This window comes from Colias eurytheme, chromosome 1, assembly GCF_061535395.1.
Source record: "Colias eurytheme isolate Ceu_HAF_F1 chromosome 1, ilColEury1 Martin Lab GWU primary, whole genome shotgun sequence".
In the NCBI taxonomy this organism is placed as follows: domain Eukaryota; kingdom Metazoa; phylum Arthropoda; class Insecta; order Lepidoptera; family Pieridae; genus Colias; species Colias eurytheme.
Window position 1 is genome coordinate 13,463,254 of NC_142980.1, and position 20,133 is coordinate 13,483,386.

At 31.3% G+C, this 20,133-nt stretch overlaps 1 protein-coding gene across 2 annotated transcripts in view; it reads left to right on the forward strand.

The window, feature by feature from the left end:
- Positions 1-20,133, forward strand: part of t (C45 family peptidase tan) — a 40,711-nt gene that overhangs the window by 10,143 nt on the left and 10,435 nt on the right. Inside the window, exon 1 of one of the 2 annotated variants that reach the window (XM_090105635.1) lies at positions 13,853-13,946. The exons of the other annotated variant lie outside the window; for it this stretch is intronic. Coding sequence (XP_089961761.1) covers positions 13,931-13,946 — 16 coding nt within the window. The 5' untranslated portion in view covers positions 13,853-13,930. Of the gene's footprint in view, positions 1-13,852; positions 13,947-20,133 lie in introns of those variants that run through there. 2 annotated transcript variants of the gene reach the window in all.

Below are 20,133 nucleotides of genomic sequence, written 5' to 3' on the forward strand. Positions count from 1 at the left end.
TATGCACAGATGTACTATACCTCTATTTAACTGATCCATTATCTTCTCAGACAAGTAAGTGAACAGCTGTTTGTCTTGCTAGACTGAGACCTATGTTTCCATCAGGTATCGAACCCAGGACCCCTCGATTTTATACCCCCGTGTTAACTACTGTACAACGGTCAAAGTATATACGAAGTAACTGTAGTAATGTGTGGTATATTATAGATATACCGATTACATGATTTATCTGTACTAATATTATAAAGCTTAAGAGTTTGTTAATTGTTTGTTTGAACGCGCTAATCTCAGGAACTACTGATCCGATTTGAAAAATTCTTTCGGTATTAGATAGCCCATTTATCGAGGAAAACTATAGGCTATATATCAACATGCTAAGATCCACAGGAGCGGAACAATGCGGGTGAAACCGCGGGTCACAGCTAGTCAATAATAACAAGCGAATCTTGTATAATAAACAAGTATATACCTACATGTATTTTAATGACTCCATAGATTCTAATTATATAGGATCTACTGCGTATATGATTTTAATCTGCATCAATCAATGTTTAAACCTACTACTTTGTATCCTTATGCTAAAACTGGATTTTAAAAGGTAAAATATCACTGATCACAACTTTCTGGTAAAAAAACAAGTTCCATTGCGCATTATTTAACATACCTGACATGAAAAACAATAAATCAATGAAATAAACAAATGAAGGTGAATAAATAAATAAAAACCGGTTTTGAGCGGTTAAAAATACAAACCAAAAGAGACACCTCTATCATAACACAACTTAAATGTCCTTAGTATTGAACTCTGTGGTTGATAGAGGAGATCTTTAGATTATTTAAAACTGGTTAGGCGATAATAGACTTTTATGTCTGACCGCTCGCAAAATAATAACCTTTATATCGTGCGTGACATAAGATGTACAATAGCGTGCACTAATTTGCATCAATAGGTAATATTGTTTATCGTACATCGTGATTAGTAGTGATGTTCCAGTACATTTATTTTCAACAACACCATTAAACCAAAACATATTATTATACACACATGAACGAAGTCTAGGGATATTTTGTACTGTACAAATATCGAAAAATCTATGAAGAATTTGTGATACTGTAAATGGTAGGCTTTCAATTACTATTTACTATAACATTAATAAATATATTAACAAATCCTTACTGTTCAAGTGAATTAAGCTGTACTTTGTGGTCGTAAAGAAGGTTATTTATTTCAATAATTAGTTCAAGCGATCTAGATAATTAAATCGTAGTAGTAATTGTATTATAGTGTAGGTTGCCTGATTATGGCCTAATCTGCTTCTATTTTGTAAATCTATTGTTATATAATTAAGTTATAAATTATTTTTTATTTAGTCAATATATTACAACAAACCAAAAACGATTTTTATAGAATTGATATCGATATAGAAGTTAAAAATACCTAAATTACATAAATGTAATTTATATACCTACGTGACGCAAAAAAACTTTGTACCTCTTTTCGCGAACATAAACGGAAGCGGAAGCCAACAGGAGCGGAGCCACGCGGGTGAAACCGCGGAGCGCAGCTAGTGTTTTATAACAATACTAGATTTCCACCCACAGCTTCACCCGCCATTTCAAAGAAAAACCCGCATAGTTCCCGTTCCCGTGGGATTTCCGGGATAAAACCTATCCTATGTGTTAATCCAAGTTACCCTCTATATTATGTGTGCTAAATTTCATTGTAATCGGTTCAGTAGTTTTTACGTGAAAGAGTAACAAACATCCATACATCCATACTTACAAACTTTCGCCTTTATAATAGTAGAGTAAGTGCGCCAATTATGGACCACCATAAGGTTTTTTTGTAATAAAACTCAAAATTATAAAGATTAATCAGCCTTATATATTTTAAAAGGTTCGGTAGTTATTTAGGAACAAAATCAAATATTAGAATTCTTAAGGAACATAAACATCTTAGAAATAATCAGCATTTTCTAAAATATGTCATTATTGTACATTAGAAAAAAGTGTACAAAATATGGACCACATGGTTTTAAATATGGACCATAGTGAATTTGGTACTAAATTATTGAAAAAAAGATGTCAAGACTGTAGTTTTTGGTAGTTTTTCTCCCTCTGTTGCTGACAGTTTTACTTAAATGCGGTATAGGCCGAAACACTTTTGGCGAAAAATATGATTTAGATGATGTAGAGGGACTAACTATTGAATCATTCATAGTCAGTGTTGACACTCCTGGTTGTTGCATTTGCTTCATGATGTCCATCAACGGGTCTGGGGTGATGGTTCAATTACAGATTAAGGTGTGGGAGATGCAACAGCCTTTGTCTCAGGTAAGCAGTTATCGGGTTCAGGTACAACAGCCATTTGCTGAGGTATATCAACTGGTGTCGTTATATCGCGCGCTGGGTCATTAGAAGGCCCCTCTACTGCTGGAAGGTCTTCGTCAATAAAGCCATGATCTTCGAAGACGTGTCTATTAACGGGATATATCCCTGTGGCAAGAAAACCGCATAATGCAAACGTGCGCTTGCTAATTGCTTGCTTTAGACACGTGCTTTAATTGCATTAGCCATTGCCTCTTTATCCCATGTTTGTCTGTATTTGTAGATGTTATCCTTAAACAATCAAATTTTAATAAATTAAAATAAAACTGTTTGTAATATGGACCACTAGTCCATATTCAAAACATGCCGGTGGTCCATATTATAATACACATACATTTTTAGGGTAATATTGTTGCTAAGAAAAATATTTAAACTATTAGATATATCAACTTAATATGAATTATTGTAAAGCAACTCACCTTTCCCCTGGTATAATTCACTTTTCCAAACAGTAATATTTTATGAAGTTATGAGCTTACGAAGTTAGGTAAAAAATTACATCGCGCGATGACAAAAACGAAAAATGGCTGCCGTTAATGCGTGCGCGCTCTCTGCCCAACGGCAAATGACTAGCGAGGCTCTGGTGGGGTGGAATTCAGTTTTCGGAGACCGATACCTACCCACGAATGATGGTTTTCGAGAAATGAAGGTAGTCCATATTACGGAACCAGTCCATAATTGGCGCACTTACTCTATATTAAGAAGATGCCAAACAGCCTCATCAGTCATCAGTCAGTAGTTTGTTTAGCTGTGCATTCAGAGATCAGTCAATCTGATTTAACTTTCACGATATCTTTAAAGTTAGTGCAATACATATATTTATGTTTACAAATATGTGTTACCACGAAAATCTACGAACCAACTACGCAAGATAAATATCACTTAAATCTGAAACGTATACTTAAAAACGAGGTTAATTAGTATTATTAATAATAATTAGGGTTCATCGCATTAATTCTAAAACTGATTAATAGGTCACTGACTTAGGTAATGACGCCGCAGCCATTGGTATGGCCTCAGTTAAAATAACATAATGATAGAAAGTAATTTTCTAGTTACTAGTAAAACCTATTATACTTCATAATAGTATAATCAGTTGTCATTTTAATTACAACACCTTGAATTATAGTTAAATGCCGTAGTATGAATAAGTACCTGCCACTCTTTTTTTTAGTAAAGTAAAATTTCTTTAATCTCTCTCAGTGGAAAGTATATGGGACCATTACAAAGAAAGATTATTACAAAGCCCTATTCTAGCAGTAATTCTTTTTATTAAAGTTGTATGAAGTTGTATCTAACACTCCTAACTTTTCTTTTCTTGCGCACCAGACTATCGATACAATTTTAATTTAGTCATCAAATATATACCAAATAATTATACCTACCTATTTTGGTATATATTTGATGACTTAATAAAAATTGTGTCGATAGTGATTATACCTATTTATATTATAGTTTAATGGTATGTTTGGCGGCCAACCAGTTATCAGTTGAAGCGTAACTGAAGGTCTTTGAAATGGATTAATGTGTCTAACACCATGGCCTATATATACGCCCTTCGAGACTCCATTACGTAGCCCAATAATCTTCTTTATAATAAAAATGAATCACCAAATGTGTTGCTTAGTGTAAAAGTTGACAACGGCGCTACCAATTCAGCATTTTTTAAATGTTTTTTAGGGCACAAGGAAAGTTAAGGGAGAGAAAACACACATAATAATACCGCTTTCGTTTGCTTTCCCGTAGATCATGTAGAATTGAGTAATAAATAAAATAAACAAATACATTTTTAGATATCCTCATAATTATTGTATTTTTATTTTTCCTTAGTTTTGATTTGGAGAATTTTTGTTTCGCTTTTAATTATATTATTATTCATTGAAATACATCTTTAAGTGTAAGTGAGGATTGAGCACAAACATAAAAAAACCTAGACCGTAGAAGAATACTATACTAGCCAAAACATAATAAACTTTATATCTACATGATATTATGTCTATTACATACTATTATAGTATACTATAAAAGTATATTATAATAATACTATACTCTAATAGATAATAACATATAACATAGAACCTAAGTGTAAGTAGATGTTAAAAAATCTCAAAGCAGCACTGATTTTACCTCCATCTGTGACCACAATAATATAATGCCAAATAAAGATACACAGTTTATCTAAACTTACAAACTTAAATAAAAAACACATTAATCCATTTCTTAAATTAATTAAACATTTTTCAAAACTATTTCGCCATCCATCACTGAGATAGTGTGTCATGTTCGTTTTTTTAATTTGTCACAGGATGTGGCAAAAGATTTTAGAAAATAACTTAACATTTCAAGGTTTTTTTGTAAGGTAAACATTTCTCAGGCATTTCTGTATTATTATTATACTACACTAGCATTCCGCCCGCGGCAATGCACGCGTAGTTAAGAAAATTCCGCATAGATCCTGTTCCCGTGGGATTTATTAGAAAAACATACCTTATGTCCTTTCTCAGGTCTCAAGCTACTTTGTACCAAATATCATCCAAATCGGTATCCGTTGAGTGGTTAAGGCGTGAAGAAGAGACAGACAATCGGACAGACTCTCTCGCAATTGTCCGCCCGCGGCTTCGCGCGCGTAGTAAAGGAAAACCCGCATAGTTCCTGTTCCCGTGGGATTATTGGGAACAAACCCATTTTCAGTCTTATTCCTGTGAGGTTTGTTCAAGGTACCATAATGTATATATATAGATGCATTTCACATGTTTTTCACTGACCTTCTGACAAATACGTGATCAGTCTTTTTGTCAGACTGCAGTATTTTATCCGATGCGGATATTCGATACTTTATTAGAGGAAAAGCACATTAATTCAATAAATTTATAGTGGATCTTAATTAATTTCCATTAATAATTTTATAACATTAGAATTGTCTAATGTTATAAATGCGAAAGTTTGATTACGACTAATTTTTGATTGAATCTATTTTTATATTTCATAACAGAAAAAACTCCAAAAGTTTCGTTATTGTAATATTTCACAAAGAAACTATTAAAATTAAAACCTTTAAAAATCTATAAATAGGATAGTTAATTTACATATAAAACTTTCATCATATCTACCGTTAGAAGGTAACCAAATGACACCGCAGCTGGCAGTTATATTAACAATTTTAATATCCTGGCGAAAATATACATTTATAATAAACTTTTATCAAAAAATTATACTAGGTGTCCGCGCGGTTTCAGTCACTTCTCGTGACGTGAAATAAAACTAACAAAATCCCTTCAATTACTATGACTCTTTGTGTACAATTAGGTATATTAGTTACATCGCAAAAATAGTTCAAAAACTATATTTTCCCCTTAGTATTATATGAACCAATGTTTACCGCGTCAGTTAGTATAAATATAATTCTTATAAAGTACAAGATATAATCTTATTAAAATATTTTATTAACTGTGATCTCATTATTTTCTCAAGCAGGACCTACTCAACCAGATTACGATTAGAACGCAAACGGCGGAAATTACCATACTCTGAACTCTATAAGGCTATTTTTAAACAACTTTCTAAATATTTATAATATTACGCTATCATTATATGTAAATTAAGGTATAAACGTTTATAGCTAAGAAAGTGTAAACATAATATTCTGACACACATTTTAGTCATTTAGTCACATTTAGTCATCTAGACTAATACATAATATTATTATAAAGCTGAAGAGTTCGTTTGTTTGTTTGTTTGAACGCGCTAATCCGATCCGATCCGGTCCGATTTGAAAAATTATTTCGGTGTTAGATAGCCCATTAATTATCTAAAAAGGCTATATGCTATATATCATCACGCTAAGACCAACAGGAGTCAAGAGCGGAGCAATGCGGGTGAAACCGCAGGGCACAGCTAGTAAACCATAAAGTGTTTAAATTTTGCAAATTAAGTAAGTTGCTTAAGGAAATATCAAACATTAAATATAAAAATGCAGTAACTCTTGTTTTTTTTTTCTTGACTAATCTTAACGAATACTTTCACAGTCATTCACACTATCATTCTTATAAATAAACCAACGTATTCAATAAGCATGGCAATAAGTAACAAATCGCAAATCAATTAAAATTGCATATACAATAGGAAGGAATGCATTAACATGAACCAAAATAAAAGGCAGCATTGATCGATAAATATAGAATAATTGTTTTTAACAATGCTTTTTAATAAAACCAGTTGTGCAGCCACGGAAATGAAAGGTATATGTCCGCGAATGTAATAGAAATTCCACTCAATCTATTATAAAGCTAATTAATATCGAAACCTTGAGGCCTAGTTGTGCATTTTATAGAATACATTGACATAATGTGATCTCAAGCTTAAACGCTGTATCGAGTATCAAATGCAACAAATATGTTTTACTAGCTGCGTGTCGCAGTTTTACCCGCATTGCTCCGCTCCTGTTGGTCTTAGCGTGATGATATATTATTAGCTTTAGCCTTCCTCGATAAATATTGGGCTATCTAACACCGAAAGAATTTTTCAAATTGGACCAGTAAGTAGTTGCTGAGAGTAGCGCGTTCAAACAAACAAAGAAACAAACTCTTCAGCTTTATAATATTAGTATAGATAATTGATATCGAAATGAACGATTAAAACCTTGACAAATTATAACTTATAATTATTATATTTCTTATATAGATTTATTTAAATATTTGTCGTTGATATGTTTGCGTGTAACAAATAGCGTTTTATTTTCAAGAGACCTCTCTTAAATAAAGTATATTAATATAATTTAAAGTATAATAAAGAAGGATTAGGACAATGAGATGGATTTTATAAGTTTAATGCTGGATATCGCCGGTGGCCGGTTGATCTTCTTTAAATAAACAAAAATGTATTAAATTTAAAATAGACGAAACTGAAAAAAGTAATCACAATATTATTAAATGTAGTAATTCATTTTGGAATTTTAAAAAGACTTATACATAAAATACTTATAATACGGAATTTTATAAATACGTATGCTTGCCTACTCATTTTAGTGTATAACTGGCAAGCAGGTGTAAACAGGTAAGTCAAAATAGGTGAAAAAAAAGCATCTAAGATGTAGATAACAACAAATATCAGATAGAAGTTAGAACGGAAATTATTCAAACTTAAATAAAATATCGTAAGACTGATACTTACAAATTAAAAGAAATTACTTAATACACGGAAGATACATTTTTCCAGTTACTTTAGCCAAATATAAGGAAAATGCAAGGATTACAACCACAGCAAATACGACAAAGGGGAAAAGATTTAACGAAGGTTAAAAAATCGAACGATGGCATAGCGGAGGAAATTGAAGCCTCTTTGCTTTGACGTTTGCGTTCATTGTGAGATTCATTCCGATTCCGATAAATGTTATGACAAGTTCGTTAGTTGACATTTGGTTGACATACACGGTGTAATCCCTCGCTGAGTCATAAAATCACCATAAAATGCATATACTACGTAGATGTTATAATATGTCTGTAAGTCCAAATCAAATCGATATTATCGCGTGCACTTACAGTACTCCCAAACTGATAATGCGCATAGAAAAATTCGTCACTGTTCGGCAACTGTCATATTCCCCGAGCCTCCGCAGACGATATGTATATAGAGTGGTTAAATGTATTTTCTTCGTGCATAGTTTATTGAATTATGAGTTTTATTATGATTTTATGGTAAAAGAGATAAGTAACGAAATTTGTTTCGATAATTCAATGTAAGTTAATAGCGAGGATAAGCCACACGATTGCGAATATACATATATTTGTTGTATTGATTTACTTGGAAAATTCTATACTTAGAACTATTAAAGTGTCTTACTGAAGCTGGCGTAATGATGGATGTATGGAAGGTTAAAATAAGACAAAGTTTATATTTAAAAAAATGATTTTCAAACACTGGTTTACATTTAAATTATGAAATCTAATCATTAAAATCTCAGTCCAAATGGATTTACATAATCAGGGATTAGATCTATTTCTGATATCGTAGAATGATCAGATTCATTATGCTCTTATTAATTTTCACTTTCCCCACTGCTATCTGCTACCTGTGTAAATAATCATTTTACCGGAAAATTCAACTTTGAAACAAAACTAAGAAGGGTATGTAACAGCAGCTCTATATAATTATATACAGAGATAATACGGCGGTCACCACCAATATATAAAGACGACTGACGGATTTTTTAATTTTTTGACTGACAGGCTACCGTCACGCTACCGTCGCCCGAATTGTTTTCGATTGTGTATGACTCTGAATTGACTCCTATTTCTTTCGAACAAGGTGCAAGATTCAAGTGCATTGTTTAATGATTCGGGGTGATTCGGGTGTATAATCACTACATAGTATAAAACAAAGTCGCTTTCTCTGTCCCTATGTCCCTATGTCCCTATGTCCCTTTGTACGCTTAAATTTTTGAAACTACGCAACGGATTTTGATGCGGTTTTTTTTAATAGATAGAGTGATTCAAGAGGAAGGTTTATATGTATAATAACATCCATTAAATAGTAGAGAAGTACTGTTATTTTTGAGGTTTTTAATGTGATGTCGTAAAAAATTACATTTTTTCCGCTTACATTGCAAACGCAGGCTTAACCCTACGAGTTTTATCAAAATAATGTACGAAGTATTACATTGAAAAGTTCTACAGAAAAGTCCGTGATGGTATATGTCTATCTCTTATGGATAACCCACAATAACTTTTTTTGTCATTTACTTTTTACGACAAATAATGGCTGATTTTCGAAGAGATTTTAACCAATACAGCATTAATCCTTAACCAATTAAATACCTTGAATACATTGTTCATTTAATATAGATCTATATGGCCCTTTACACCGTATGATTTAAGTGAATATTTTCGAAGATATTACAGATTTAAAATTTGCGGGACGTAGCGTTTGCGGCGGTACCGGCCGACCGCCAGGCTATATATTTTATACCCGTGCGAAGCCGGAGCGGGCCGCTATGTTTTTATATCCAACGTTCACAGTTTTTCTGTATTTAGTATCAGCATTGCACCCGTGCGAAGCCGGGGCGGGTCGCTATAGTCAATAATATAATAAATCTGAAATACGATAATTAGCGAAGATCTGCACGCGCATTATTAATTTTGGAGTACTGTACATGATTGATAAATTGTTGATTACAATTAATATATTGTTTATATTTTAAGTATGTATTTTTACAAATGTATGTCTTAAATTTGCATTACAGCGAGTCATGTATTTATTCATGGAATATGAACTAAAATCTTCGTTAACTAATTGCTACAAATAATAATAACAAATACAATTAACTTTTATACAAGTTAATCTGTAATATAGCATACTCTCTTATAGGTAGATAAGAGTCATAAAATATTAAAGATAAATATTTGGGCAGATTTTTCAATGCTTGGATAAAATTTATCCGACCAATGGGCAATTAGAATACGTTTTTAAAATGGTAGTTTTATACATTATTCGACGAATAAGTTTTAACCAAGAATTGAAAAATCAGCCCTTATTTAGATAAATTAACAAAATATCTAATCTAATCCGTAAATCTAATTTGCTTTGTAATAATATAATTATTGCGGCCGAAAGCCTGAATAAACAAATTTCCAGACAGACAATAGAATTTAATTAGGAGAAAATAATAGAAATTCATACCCATGCATTTATAACAATAGGCAGTGCAATAAATACCATGTTTTGTAGAAATAATTGCGCAGCTTGGGAACAAGAAGCATAGAATTATCTGTTAAAAATACATCATTTTGTAAACAAAAAACTAAAAATTAATAATACAAACATGAGTAACGGTTTTCAAGATAGGTAATTTATAATTAGGCAATAGGCATATTTAGTTCTGGTATACAAATCGTGCTAATTTAGTTTCATTAAATATGTAATTATAACGTTCGTTTATTTAATACTAGCTGCTCCGCGCGGTTTCACCCCCGTGGCTCCACTCCTTTTGGTGGTAGCGACTAGCGTGATGATGTATACCCCATAGCCTTCCTCGATAAATGAGCTATCTAACACCGAAATAATTTTTCAAATCGGACCAGTAGTTCCCGAGATTAGCGCGTTCAAACAAACAAACAAACTCTTCAGCTTTATAATATTAGTATAGATGTAGGTAATGCAAATTTTTGCTTTGTCCAGAAATAAATTTATTTCTATGTAAACTGAACGAAACTAACATAACAACAATGAAATTTCATTATTGTGTGTGTTTTTATTCCTTGTTGAAGTTACATTACCCGAACATCTTTTTAAAGCTGAGACCACATTAGGGGAACAAATTAGTCATTCTTTTCAATTCTCTGTTTAATATTCTATCTACTCACATTATATAATGTTGTGTGAATTTGTTAAATTTAAGTGTTGTTATAAATATTGTCCAGTCACCTTATTCAATATTTCATCGTTAGATATAAAAGTTAAGTAAACTTTGTTGAAACATAACGCACAGTCCACAATACACTTCACTAATTTGCACTACCAAATAATATTGTTAATTAATCTTCTTTTTAACCGACTTCAAAAAAAGGAGGAGGTTATACTTCTTTTATGTATGTACACCGATTACTTCGAGGTTTCTGAACTGATTTACGTGATTCTTTTTTGTTTGATGCGGAATAATGTCGAATTGGTCCCATAAATTTTATTCGGATAGGCCCAGTAGTTTTTATTTTATGAGCATTTTTGTCTGATCTCGATGACTTAATTGAAATGTAGCAAGTAACTTTGATTCACTTCCCGGTAACCGATTGAGCTGAAATTTTGTACATATACGTATGTAAATTGGATAGCGATGAAACATCGTGACATAGAGCTGATTTGATGATGGAATCGGAAGGTGGCCATAGGAATCCAGTAATACATATATTGACTCAACTTTTCGAGTTTGGGCTCGTTTGATTCGTGTTGAAAAATACACGTATTTTAAATAAAAATAACTACGTTAAAAACAACCGACTTCAAAAACGGAAAAGTAAAAATTTTTTGATGCGGTTTTTTTAATAGATAAAGTGATTCAAGAGGAAGGTTTTAGTGTATAATTTATTATGTTTTAGACAAAGCGGGCGAAGCCGCGGGCGGTAAGCTAGTAAATAATAAAATATACACTCTAATATGTAGACATATCATTACAAGAGTTAATGTATGCAATGATTCTTAAAACCACATCACGACCGTGAAGGCGAATAAAGGAAAATGAGAAAAATAATACATGTTAGAGGAAAAGCGATGAGGTCTAATTAGGGTCATAAAGTATTTGCATTTTTGCAATAAAAGTAAACAAGAAAATACTGATATTAAATTGGTGTGAGTCGGATTTTAACAAAGATAATAAAAATTAGACATATTGTTTAGTGTTAATCAACTGACTTTAAAAAAAAGAGTCTTCTATTCGACTGCATTTTCTTTTCATGGCTCAGAACTTTCGATCGCGTGAACCTATTTCGATGATGATTTTTTAAACTGATAGTTTTGACCATGTTTGTGTTTTTTTAAATATAAGTGTGTGAATTTCAAATATAATTATTTATTTTTCACTTATTTTTTAATTTTTATATAATATGCTATACGTTATCTGTTATACTATGTAGTATTATTTAAAAGTTTCAATAAGTAATTAGAATCGATCATATCCAATCGTATCCAATATCGTTTACATATTAACCATATCGATATTAATATATCAAGGTTATTTACCATGAAGATAGAAAAAAAAGACTATTCCTCTTGAGATTCTGTCACCTTAAAATATTATTTATTAGTAGTTAGTAGATTCAATCGTGGTCAAGCCGGGGAAAGCGATAAAATATATTATATATATACAATTTATTACCTAATATTTAAATTATCGGTAAATACATAGAACCTCGATAAGTTAAAGTCCAAGGGAAACACAAAATATTTTAAGTTATAGAGGTTTTAAGTTATCAAGGGTCTATCCATTTTTCACTGCTTCTATAGCTTTTAATTTATCAGCTTAGGTGAGGGTTGTTAGTTTTCTTTTTGGACTCATTTTAAGCCAGTTTTATCATACAGTAAGTAAAGTGATATTTCCAGGACAACAATCAAAAACTTATGATGCAAGTAAGTCGTTGTCATAAAGCTAACCGCCGCAAAGCTTTGAAGAATTTCGATAAAGCAAACTATAGGTAATGTATTGTTTACGTTAACAATACATAGTAAACACGTGCAAGCAATAAATACCGAAACCTTTTGTTTTGACACTCTTTCAAAATGACTCATTGACAAACAATTTTATGTTATAGAGGTTGTGGAAACATTTCTTGAAGTTACTGAGGGCCAATACAGGGATTATTTATTTAAGTTATAGAGGTTGCGTATTTTAAGTTAAAGAGGTTTTGGGCTCTGATGGGAAGGGAACACATTATTTTTTTAAGTTACAGAGGTTTTTATGTTACCGAGGTTTAAGTTATCGAGGTTCAACTGTAGAACCTTGCCGTCTTGCCGTAGCTAACATAGCCTAGCCACGCATGAAATATCTAAAAATGAAAAGAAACATTTTAATACACATTCTCTTTGATATAATCTATTGTGAAAACCAATTTGTGTATTTTGTAATTATTCCTTTTCGGATGTATAAATATTCATGAAGTTGGCTCATAATATAATAACTTCGGCTTTAAATATAAAAAAATTGAGTCAGAATATTTGTATAAACAAAACCCATCAAATATATAGACAGGTTTGAATATAACATTTTTAGTTACGCATTTCGACCATTAGTTGTTTATTGACAAGAAGATTAGTTACAAACACTGTGACAAGACAATTTTTTTATATAGATTAGACAATGTATCCATCTTTATTTATAAAGTAGTCTTGAAAGTAACACCGCAACACATTTTTTTTTAATTATTGAATACGACTGGATTTGGATAATTTTATGTAAACTATAAATCGTTACACTCAAATTTATAAAACTTTATATGGAAATAATAACATATAAAATCCGATGCTACTAAGGATTTTTGTGTTGGTTAGTTTCGGTCATACTTCAAATTATACAAATGAGGCATGACGATAACAAGGCAACTTGAACATAAAAGAATAGGTAATAGATATAATAACTTCTATATTAATTAAAAGTAATACACAGTATGAATTTATGAGCATTCTGCATTCCCAGGCAATCCAGACATTTAACCCGTAACCGCTTGAGAGCTTGTTTAACCAAGGAGTTTAAAAATAAACCCTATGTGGCTATGTACCAGTCTACTTCACATAGAAATCAACACTTCACACAACATTCAAATTCCCATCGATATTGGCTCACGACGGAAACATTGTCAATTAAAATCATTTAAGCACAACCAAAAATCAATAAACACAAAATTGCTCAACTCAAAAAGGCGCCTTCAAAATATTTCTGACCGTGGTAGACGTTGCTAGACTATATTATACAGTGCATATAATTACTCGAAGCAGTATCCATCGCGCCTTTGCCGCGACAAACACGAACTTTTGATGAAGTCAGAGTGACCTTGGTCTTGACATGAAAGAACGAAATGGTAAGCGAATATGTAAATATAGTATATTATGTAAATATGTATAACAATGTAGCCGAAAATATGTTGCCTCCGACGGGTTATGTATAACAAGATTTGTGGTTTGCCGTGAAACTTAAATAGCACAATAGGATATCAGTGCAACCTAATTGTTTTATTTATAAGTGCATTTCATTATTTTTTGAAAAAAGGTAATATTTTATTTTTAAAATTTTTTTTAAATTTTAGATAGATATTATTATAACCACAAATCTTGTTGTTACATCTTGTTGTTATGTATAACAACAAGATTTGTGGTTTGCCGTGAAACTTAAATAGCACAATAGGATATCGCTGCAACCTATTTTTTATTTATGAGTGCATTTCGTTATTTTTTAAATAAGGTAATATTTTGTTTTAAAATGTCTAATAAATATTATGAGGTACGTATAATGATACACGAATCGTAGGTAACGATTCTTTATTTGCAATACTTTTAATATTTTATGAACTATGTTTTAGTGTGGGATATTTTCGAATAAGTATGATTTTTTAACAATTAATCTTGAATCTAGATGCCTTATTATATAATCAGAATCTGTTATAACTTTATAAGTAAATAACGTTATACTTAAGTAAATATTCGAATGCAGAAACTTGTCCAGTATTTAAAATAGCAACCTTACTCTAAATATAGAAACTAAAGGTTTGTATCATTGTATTATATAAATAAATACCGGAAAAAAATTAATTTGTAGAAAAAATAACAGCTATACTTAAGTTATATTGTTGTTTCAATTTAATGAAAGCATTGAAATACCTATGTTTTTTAAAATTATGCATGCGATATTTTGCGCATGACAACTGTATTAGGGTAAAAGCCGGATAGTTGCGCCAGTGGGATACTTGCCGCAGTTTCGAATACACTATGTTACGGACATTAGTGGCAATAACGCTTTACTATAGTTGTAAGTACCCCTCCCGCAGACCTCAGTGCCACGTCAATCGTTTGTGTAGAATCACGCGTTTCATCTGTGCGAGCGAAATTGTTCCGCGGTGAAACTTCGATAGGCGTTGAAACTATATTGGTAAGTCATTTGTATTGAATATTTTTGTTACTAATTGTGATTTCAATATAGTTTATGTTTCTTTGCGTGCATTAGACTTTAAATTATACTGTTAATTACATTTTATTGCAAAATATTGTTGATTAATTTCGCAAATAAAAAGGGCAAGTATCCGTATCAAAAAGGATAGTCGCCTTAGAAACTTGTGCGGATAGTTGCTCTCGGGGCAACTATCCGCAACTACAAATTCTTTCACTAGCAAATATTAATATTATTGCGTTTTTATTGGTAATAAGGCATCTCCGTGCCGGTACAATATTCATTTCGCTAATTTTTTATTTAACTTCCAGGAAAATACCCTGTCCTTGATTTTGAAAATGAAAAAAGACTAGTGACTCATATATTAAAGCTCGGAGACGCAGGATTTCCTCCTGAAAGAAATACAATTCGTCAGCTAGCTTACCAGTTTGCCGAAAATTTGGGGTTAAAGCATAACGGCTGGGCCACAATGGTTAAAAAGCTTTCTGGAAAGAAATCCCGAAATAGTTTTGAGGCAAGCTGAGGGTTTATCAATTGAAAGAGCGAGGGGTCTCAACAAGAAGACGTTGCAAAATTTTTTGATCTACTTATTACCTACTGTCTTAACTGAGAATGAATTGCTGGTTAAACCAGATGGAATATTTAATATGGATGAAACTGTATGCTGCATGCGATGTGGAAAGATGAAATCCCTCACTTCTGATGATTAATGCCAAAGTTGTAACAAATAATAAAGACTGATTAAGTGAATTGATATAAATTTGTTTTTTTATTTAAAAAAAATATTGTGAGGCATCTATCCCCTCACGAGGCAAGTATCCTCTGAAGTATTATTTACGATAGGCAACTATCCGCTAGATTGGGCAACTATCCTTCATTTGAGAGGTCAAATAAAACAGGATTTACTCAAAACCTTTAATAATTATGTTTAATAAAATAGGCTAATATGATGGTTTAAAGACCTATCTTTTGATATACATGTTTCATTATTCTTATTAAGTACATAATTTTTCATAATATAGCTTTTTTGAAAAGTGGCGCAACTATCCGGCTTTTACCCTATAGCAAAGGTAGGTTTTTAGATTTAGATGTAGTATTTTAGGACATCTACAAAGGCATAACCATGTTATGTTTTAAATCTAGAAAGCAGAGCATCTCGAAAATATTTGATTTACGTACGTAGCTTTTGTAATAATATGTAAATTTTTTACGCGTATGAAAACTAGGTCTAAAAAATTGATATGTTGTCAAAATTAACGCATATAAAAATAAAATTGAAACTTACTTCTTTTGTAAAAAGACATGGGCGCTAACATAAAGCTGTTTATAACATAATTGATACACAATAATTACATATCTGAATGATAAATTTTTAAATTCAAACGAATAGGTATATAATATGTATTAAAAAAAATGAACTCGTGTGACCTTTACAAAAGAAATCCAATGAAAAAAATATGCCGTAGGTAGGTAGGAATCATTCAAATAAGAATAATGCATTTTGCACGTGTTATTTTTTGTGCTAATCATATCATTTTAATTTGTCACACGTTTCTTGCTGTTTATTTGCTTTTTATAACTAACCTAAATTGAAGCATTTGGCAAAAAAATGCATTCATTATGTTTAATCGGTTTAACAAGAAATTCTAGAATAAATTATTATTGTTGTTTTTTTTTTCAACTTAAAGCAACTATTCAATTAAAGTAATTATTTTTGCCAATTAATATCATAATATTAAATAATAAGTTGACGTGTGATTGAACGATATTTTCAATCCTACTAATATTATAAATGCGAAAGTTTGTGAGGATGTGTGTGTGTGTGTGTGTGTTTGTTACTCTTTCACGCAAATTCTACTGAACCGATTACAATGAAATTTAGCACACATATAGAGGGTAACTTGGATTAACGCATAGGATAGGTTTTATCCCGGAAATCTCAAGGGAACGGGAACTATGCGGGTTTTCCTTTGCAAACGCGGGCGAAGCCGCGGCCGCGCGGGCGGAAATCTAGTAATAAATAATTATAGAACCTTTAACTGAAAATAATATAATTTTTTTAAAACAATGCATGTAGGTAGCTATAATGTACATTATAATATATTCATTGCCTTATTAAAGTAGCTTTGGGAATATCATAATATGCTATTTCGAATAATCCGACTTTCCAACGGCAAGACCCGAAACCCTAAGGGACTTATACAATATACATCTTATAGTTAGGTCATAGTTATGTAAATCAAGATTTAATTCGTGTGGAGACTAAATAGTAATTTTATTTTATTTGAAGCTTATTTAATACTAGCTTTCCGCCCGCGGCTTCGCCCGCGTTTTCAGAGAATATCCCGTCCCCGTAGGATTTCCGGGATAAAACCTATCCTATGTCCTTTCTCGGGTATCAAAATAGCTCTATACCAAATTTCATGCTAATTGGTTCAGTAGTTCAGGCGTGATTGAGTAACAGACAGACAGACAGAGTTACTTTCGCATTTATAATATTAGTATGGATTGAAAAGATAATCCATATAAAGCCGGATGTATTGACCCATTTTACGCACAACTTTCCTCACAAATAGGCTTTTTTGTCCTAACCTACCGCAATAATTGATTGTATTGAAAATAAACTGTGCGTGTAAATGGTAGTTCTTTCTTTATCATCGAGAGTTGTCGCATTCATTTTATGTTTTTGTAAAATAAGTGTTTATTTAACAAAAACACTTTTTTATACTTACATATTGGATCGATAATTGTGAGAACTACAGTCACTCATATAAAATAATTTTAACACAAAATAACTTGTTTAACTAACTTATTTTTATTTAATGAAATAAAATTTATCTTTATTGTGAAAACACGATAACAAGTGATGCGCATGCTACGACTACATTATAAAAAACCTGTTTCCATAAAATGTGATTGATTTGACCACCAGTATATAATTAAATATTCAAATTTTACCCTTCATTCAATAACAACATCGAAGTTCAATCGATAGCCGACAAAGAAATTATGCAATGACACAGATTAAGGTCACATTTATAAGTATTAGAATGGAAAATATGTATTTGAAAAACAATATATTAAAAGAAAGTGTAATATAAAACAACGTACCTATAACATCCTCTCTTGTATCAAAATATGTCCAAAATAATTATTTTTCGATTAAAAGCAATACTCACCTTATTTGTTTATTGTTTTAAAAATATTTAATATCAAATTAAAAACAGCCATAACGAAACTATTATTCACAAAAAATCAATTGAAGCCAAACAGTGGTCTTCTTTATCCCAACCATAAATGGCGTCATTTACCATCTAATTACATAGAAGAATATTTAATTTTACCGTCACCCTATCTATTTTTTAAATATGCGTCCAAATAAAGATACATAATATAATACCTAAATTATCTAGCTTATAGCTATTTAATCATTAAGCTTATAAAATTACCTTTTAACATAAATTATTGTTGCTACATTGTCACTACAATAACCTCACGGTATTTTAATGTTTGAATATTCCTTTTATTAATTGCTTCCTTTATTCTTGCATATTAAGTTGCTAAATGATTATTAAAGGCATGCCTTTGATTAATAAGATTATCATTTAACGCTCCATTAGCACATTATGATAGATATTATTTAAAATTAAAAGTCCCATTACTTGTATACAATCCATTATAATTAAATTAATTTTATTTGACTGTCTGTTTAGTCAAACACGTTTTTATTAACTTCACCTACATACAAACATACATGTTTGTATGTAACCGACATGATCGGGTGTAGATGAGACTTCTTTAGACTTAATTTTAAACCACTTTAAACGGACAAATTTAATTCAAACTTTGAACACATCAATACAAGGATCAGTGACAATGTGGTGCAATGCAATAATTCCATGACTTTAAGCGTGTTTTTTTATTTTATTAATTTTTTTATAACTAAATAGTTAAATACCTATTTTAATTATTTTGTTATTTAGTTAAACATAACAAATAGTTACTTCGAAACTAATGCCGGCAATTAATGAAAAAAAAAGAACAAATCTCCTAATGTAAGTGCGTAAAACCATAAACAAAAATAAAAACGTGTGCAAAGTTCATAGTATTTTTTTAATTTCCATCTAGTGTGTAAAATGATAAAATGTTACTTGATGTTCTTTAAAAAAACTGGTCGCTGTTTTGTGTTTGTTTTTTGTTTTATTTAATTTTTATTAGATTCTCTAATTTTTTTAGAAGATACCTAATTTAAAAAAAGGTATTTAAATCCCGCATGTGCGAATTATCAACAGCCTTTGCCAGGCGATAATATTATCACAATATTATTTTGTGTTTCCGTAAATTCATATAATGGCATTTGAAAACATTTTTTCCCCTCCAAATTGGTCAATTTGACGACAAGGAAATCGTAGGCATCACAGACATGTATCAAGATAGACTAAGCGAGTGTATGTACTTCCCGTGTCCAAACTAAGTTAGTGAAACTTACTTGACGCTGGCCTACACTCAGTCCGCGCTTGCAGTTCGCCAAGGAAAGACGTGAAGCTGAATAAAGTAAAATGCCGAATTGCGCCGTTATAAACTGTAGAAACTCCACAGCTGTGAGTGGCCGAGTTAGCAGAGATGTTTCCTTCCACCGGTAAGTAATTTTCTAATCAGAATATGCACTATTTATTTTAAAATCAAATAAAGAATATCTGTGGAAAACGATCGTGACAAACACGGATACCAAATCATACGAAATGATTCGGAATACATTGCGGCTTTTACTTGGCACGGTAAAGATCGCGTCGTATGATAACAAGCAATGAATAGCGTCTTCTCATTTTTCTGTTCTCATTTTTCTGTCCAATTTTGTGGTTAGTGATGTTCATTTGATGCAACAGTTCTCGATTCTAATCGATTTTATAATCGAACAGAAAAATGATAATTTGTAGGAGCAGTTTTTCAGAAAAAAAGGCATAGATTTTTTTTGTCATTTAATACGACTTGACCTAGAACTTTTAAGTATTTTAATACAAAGGTACTAAAAATAAATATTATGACATGGACGCCATTAGTTAAAGTGTCATCTTGGGAGTTTTTTAAGAAAACTCCTTATTGCT